At 54.5% G+C, this 6000-nt stretch overlaps 1 protein-coding gene across 3 annotated transcripts in view; it reads left to right on the top strand.

Annotated features, from left to right (window-relative positions):
* The first annotated feature begins 1429 nt into the window (after window positions 1–1429).
* Window positions 1430–6000, top strand: part of KCNIP1 (potassium voltage-gated channel interacting protein 1) — a 230026-nt gene continuing 225455 nt past the window's right edge. For all 3 annotated transcript variants that reach the window (XM_087429438.1, XM_087429437.1, XM_014786109.2), the window contains exon 1: window positions 1430–1973. In XM_087429438.1, the coding sequence (XP_087285564.1) occupies window positions 1913–1973 (61 nt within the window). In that variant the 5' untranslated portion in view covers window positions 1430–1912. The remainder of the gene's footprint in view (window positions 1974–6000) is intronic.

Here is a 6000-nt window from a genome sequence, read left to right as displayed (position 1 = left end):
GGGAGATGTGGGCTATATGGCAATGGGCAATGCAAACGAAACGGGTGGATGTTATTAAGCACACCTTCCCTGTTGCACACAATAGGACGTGTGCTGGGATTTGAGAAAGCATTAAATGCTGAATAAGCGAATAAAACTATTCAAGATCCCTGGCCAAGTTGCAGGCCACCTGTGTCCCTGAAAGGGCAGCTAATGGGCTGGAATGAGGGGAAGCAGCTTCTGAGGGGCCCTGCATCCCTGGGGTAGGACTGTATGTCTGTGTGGCTTTGTGAATGTGGCTGACTGTGATGCTGTTTTGTACTGACTGTGTGTGTCTATGTGCCTGTGTCTGTGTCTTGTGTGGGGTCCTTTGGATGCACCTATGGGTGTATTATGGGCTATGAGTCTGTCTGTGTGCACAACAGTAATGTCTGTGTGGGCTTGAGGGACCTGTGCCCATATGTCTGTGTGATGATGTGCATGTGTGTGTTTATGAGGCCATATGTTGGGGCGCCCTGTGTCTTGCGAACATGGTGTAGAGTGGGAACCCAGGCAGCTCCGATTTGGGGGAGAGGTGGCTCCTCCTCAGGCTTCTAGGGAGCAAACCTTGCATTTCAGCACCACTAGGAGCTGAGGAGAATCCGTGCAGTGGACCCAAACTTTGTCCTTTTGCATGAGAAGCAGAGACAGAGGTGGGGGGCTGTGTGATCTGGAGCGAGAACTCACAGCGGGGAGAACGCTTCCTAAATCCAGCCACTTCCCCCTCAGCACTAGCTCAGAGCCTGGCCTGGAGCGCATGGCTAATAAATTTTTTTTTTTTTTTTCCGGGGAGGAAGAATGAAGGAGGGAGAGAGGGAGGGAACAAACAGAAAAAAGAGAAAGCAAGGGCCCAGAGGGGCCAACGGCTTCTTTGCACACCCCCCATCCCCCCAATTCCCTGTCATCACAAGGTGGCCCTGGCGCTGGAGGAGCAGGAGAGTCCCCTCCTCCCATGACGACCCAGTTGGATGTATATTTTGCATCCCTCCCTGGGTAGGGCAGACTTTTCCCCCACCCCTTGAATTTAGGCGGTGGGTTAAATAAGATTTCCCTTGAAGTCAAATGAAATAATGCACCACACACAGGGGGACACACGCACACACACTGCACCACACACAGGGACACACACAGGGACACACACACACGTTCTCCCAGGGAGCAATCTGTTGCCCCCTGAACCCCGCCCATCAGCCAGGTGCCTGGCCCCCGGGTCGTGTGCCCAGGAGCGCAGCCTCCGGAGTCCGCACACCCCCGCTCATGGGGACGCGCAGGGGCGGGGGCGGCAGCGCCGAGCCAGGCGCCCCTCGTGCAGCCCGGCCCCCGCCCCGCCCCGCCTCTCCCGGGCTGCCCGCCCGCCGCTCTGCGCGCGGCTCAGACTCGCCTCGAGCGCCGGCAGGCAGGCAGGCGCGCGGCTCCCCCCACGCCGCCCCCCGGCTCTGTTCATTCATGATTGGTACTCGGTCCCCCGGGACCCAGCCGAGCGCCGGGAGGGGAGCCGAGCGTGCGGCAGGAGGGGCGGGCGGAGCGCGGCTCCCGCACCACACGCGGCGCTGGCTCGGGAGCTTCGGCGGGGAGAGCGCGCTCGCCCCGTGTCCGGCGCCAGGCAGGCTCCGGGGCATCGTCCTCGGCCCTTGGCGAGGGAAGCGGCCGGGCCGGGTTCCGAAGGCTCGCCGGGAGCGGCTGGCCCCGTGAGTCAGTGCATGTGCCGGGCTGAAGAAGGAAAGAAGAGGCTCCCAGCGCCCCAGCTCCACGCTCGCTGAATACCAAGCTGCAGGCGAGCTGCCGGTGCTTTTTTCCTCCTCCAATTCGGAGTAGACGATCCACGCTGATTTCTTTCCAGCGGAGGGGAGGGGCAAGGCGCGGGGTCCCAAGTCGCATACAAGTCTTCGCTGCCATGGGGGCTGTCATGGGCACCTTCTCCTCTCTGCAAACCAAACAAAGACGACCCTCGAAAGGTAAGCCACCTCCTTCTTCCTTTTGTTCCTCTGCCTGGGTTTGGGGGTGCTCGGTGCTGAGCGGGGGTTTGCCACCTGCCTGCCTTGGCCCGGACCCCGTCTCTATGAGGGGCGGGTTCAGGTTCCTGTATCCAAAGGAGTAACCAACCCGCGGGAGGGTTAGTGTGAACATGCAGAGAAGAAAGCCAGCGTGGTCTCTGGCTCCAAGGGCGACCGGACCCCTCTGGGGCACCAGATGCCCGGACCCTCCTCCCGGGGAGATCTCTAGGAGCAGAGGAGGCAAATTCACAGGTGGGGGTGACTGGATTGTCTGGGCGGAAATGCTGGGAAGCTCTTCTCATTCTCGTGACGGCTGGCGTTTGTGCAACTGTGGGCACCCAGCGAGGGTGCTCACACATTCACACGCTCCTGCCAGGCAGGATGCTGGTGCAGACCTGGGAGTCCCTCATCAGGGAGGAAGTGCTCTGTCTGCCCACCCCAATAAACCTCTGCAAGCCAAAAGGAATCAGCTCCTGCCAGGTGGTAAAAGTCCCAGGGCTCATGTCCTGGGGGATCCGAGGTTCAGCAGCAGGGGCATCACACAGGGTGCTGCCATGCTCTGGGAACTGCTGGGGAGCTGAGGGCACTGTCAAGGTGTGGCAGAGAGGTGAGCTTACATCAAGGACTGGAAAGCATAATATCCTGGAGTGCCTCTTGCCTGGACACCAGCTGAGACATGCCCAATCTCACCAGTGGGACAGTTGTCAAATGGGTCCATGTGAAGTTGGGGCAAACGTGTTGCACCATGGGGGACTATGCAGGCCTCCTGTCTAGCAGGTAGAAAGTTGGCTGTTGGAATAAAGAGACTGGGTACAGCCAGGGAAAAGCAAATGATTGGTTTTGTTTTGTTTTGTTTTGTTTTGTTTAATGCTCAAATACTGTTATGAGTGGTGGAGGAATTTTAAGTAACCTGACACCTAAAGCTTCAAGTTCTGCCAGTGGAGCCCAGGTTCTGGTTACAGGTGGGGATTACAGCTCCCACCCCTTGTGCTGGCTGGTGATTAGAACTGTTTTAGGATAATGGTGGACCCGAGGGTGCTCAGTCAGTCTATTCTTAGGACTTGGTTGGTCTTGCCTGACTCATTAGGGAAGTCGGCGTCACAGAGTGCCCTGTCCTGAAGAGGTCTGGGCGTCCGGTTCAGCCCCCAGAGACATCAGGCTGGCTGAAGACTGAGAAATGAGATCTCTGGGTGGAGATCCTAGGTGATGAGGCTGGGTTGGCATTTACAGCCTAGAACATGGGAAGAGGCTTTCACCCATTTGTCCAGCTGAGTTACACATCCTTCTGGCAGGGAAGGGACTGGTTGTCCTTTTTTTTTTTTTTTTTTTTTTTTTTAAAGATTTTATTTATTCAGTTTTCTCCCCCCAAAGCCCCAGTAGATAGTTGTATGTCATAGGTTCACATCCTTCCAGTTGCTGTACGTGGGACTCGGCCTCACGTTGGACGGAGAAGTGGTGCCTCGGGGCGCTCCCGGGATCCGAACCCGGGCCGCCAGCATCAGAGCGCGCGCACTTAACCGCTAAGCCACGGAGCCGGCCCGGGACTGGTTGTCCTTTTACCAGCCCTGGGCAGGACAGGTCTGCAAGCTTTGGCCCAGGACCTTGACATACAGAGCCCTGCTTCTCACAGAGCCTCAGATACTGCTTGACTGGGGACAGAGTTCAGCACCCACATCCCTATTTTCTCCTCCATCACCTCTTTGACCACCGTGAAGTCCCAGAGGCCAGGGGACTATGGGAACAAGAAACTCAGGGGTTTGTTTTAAAATATTTTAAATGCGTGTGGCACTCCTGGGAGGCTGCTAGGTGTCACAGAAAGATCTTGGACTCTAGAGTCCAGTGGAGTCTGGGTGTGAATTCCAGCTCCATCACTCCCTCCCTCTGTGACCTCAGGCAAGTCCCTTCACCTCTCTAAGCCTCAGTTTTCTTATCCATAAAATGCATGAGAATACCTCCAAGATGCAATTGGATGTGTAGGAGGTGGAGGGAGGGAAGACTCCGCCTCATATACTGTGTTGGCCGCAGCCACTGAGGACCCAGGGAAGATTCTTGTAAGGATGTGAAGATCAAATGCACGATGGACGTGGAGCTCTGCACACAGAGCTGTGCAAAGATGAAGAGCTCAGACGTTACTCAGACATTACTGTCTACCATTCCCTTCTCCTACACAAAACTCCTTCTCCTACACGAAACTCCAGGTCACTCTGGATGAATTCCCACAGGATTCCCAGATGCCACAGCTCTTTGCTTCTCTCTCCCAGGATTCTAGGAAAGAGAAGAGGGAGTGCTGGCATCCAGTGAGCCCCTGCTGTGTGCCTGGCGCAGTGCTAGGAGCTTTCTCTGCACTTGCTCATTTAACTCGCACAACAATGCCTGCTCGAAGCTCATAGCGGGTCCAGGGCTGTAGAGGGGGCCGCCAGGACAAGCTGCCCCAGCACCAAGTGGTCAGCCCTCTTGCACAGAGTCCTGCCACATTGGCTGGAATTGTCTAGGGCCCCAGCTGTGTACATTCCGCCAGGCATTTGCTCCAGCGCAGAGTCTTATCTTACTGGTTTCTTCCATGGAATGCTAATCAGCAGAAGACTCTTCCTGCCAAGTGAGGCAGCTTGGAAACTGGCTGGGGAGGCTAGTGGTCAGGGATCATTTCCTGGCCGAGTCCCTTCCCCCCTCGGGCCTCCAGTTTCTCTTTTGCAAAAGGAAGAAGTTACTTTAGACATTTCTTCAGGTTCCTCTTGGTTCTCAAATTTGAAGATTTTTATTGCTGATGATCTTACCAGAGCTGCTACTGTGATCTCTGAGCCATTGGGCTCAGATCTAATTAGAAGCAGTCAGAAGAGAGTGGTGGGGATCTTCAACTCAGGAATCAGTCTCCCTGCTGGGTTCAAATCCAGGCTCTACCACTTACTAGCTGTATGACTAAGCCTTGTTTTCCTCTCCTATAAAACAAGGACAGTAGTAGTTACCATCTTAAAATAGCTGCTGTACTGTGTGGATTTCAGGGATAATGCAAGTCGAATGCTTAGCACAGGCTCTGCTACATAATAAGTGGTCAGCAAATTTTAGCTGCTATTCAATTTATGGCTCTCTTGTTTGGGGCTTCCAAATGCCTAGAGTAAGGCCATCCTGGAAGTAGTCAGTGCTCTGGGAGTCCTAACAGCTCGTTTCTGGAGCCCTCTTCCGGCCCTGCCCAGATAAGTGGGGCCCAAAGCCCAGGTGTGTGACGCTGGTCCTGGTGCTGCCACCCCCGCTGACCTCTGCTTTGTGGCTGGTCCTGAAAACATCATATCTTGCTCAGTGAATACCCTGCATGTTTTGAAAATATAATTTGGAAACATATATATTTTTAAAATACAGCAAAAGCTCCATATGATTGGTGCTGAAAGAGGGACGTGCCTAGCCCAAGGTGGGTGTTCAGGGAGAGCTTCCTGAAGGCAGCGGAAATCTAAAGTAATTTAAGAGCTATATCACTGAATAAAAACATTCCAATTCATTTCCTGTCCTTCTCTGTTTGGGATCTTTGTTAGTCTTTAAATAAAGGGAAAAGCTGGGGGCCGGCCGGGTGGTGTAGTGGTTAAGTGTGTGCGCTCCGCTTTGGCAGCCTGGGGTTCACAGATTTGGATCCCAGGCACGGACCGATGCCCCACTCGTCAAGCCACGCTGTGGCAGCGTCCCACATAAAACAGAGGAAGATGGGCACAGATTTCAGCTCAGGGTCAATCTTCCTCAGCAAAAAGAGGAGGATTGGCAACAGATGTTAGCTCAGGGCTAATCTTCCTTACCAAAAAAAAAAAAAAAAAGAAAGAAAGAAAGAAAGGGAAAGCCCTGCTTTGGGGATTTGGCCTTTGCATCCCCGTCCCAGGCAGGGTTTCTGGCTCCAGTCGTTTGCATGTGCTTGTTGTACCAAAGACACTGCTCTGGGCCTGAATGGGTGAGTGAGAAGGGTTGGGGTGTCGGGGGTGACCAAAGGAGGATCACGCAGGTGCAGTGG

This window comes from Ceratotherium simum, chromosome 4 (assembly GCF_057802395.1).
Source record: "Ceratotherium simum simum isolate JZ-2026a chromosome 4, ASM5780239v1, whole genome shotgun sequence".
NCBI lineage: Eukaryota > Metazoa > Chordata > Mammalia > Perissodactyla > Rhinocerotidae > Ceratotherium > Ceratotherium simum.
The sequence above is the reverse complement of the archived record's forward strand: the minus strand, read 5'-3'. Positions and strand labels throughout refer to the sequence as shown.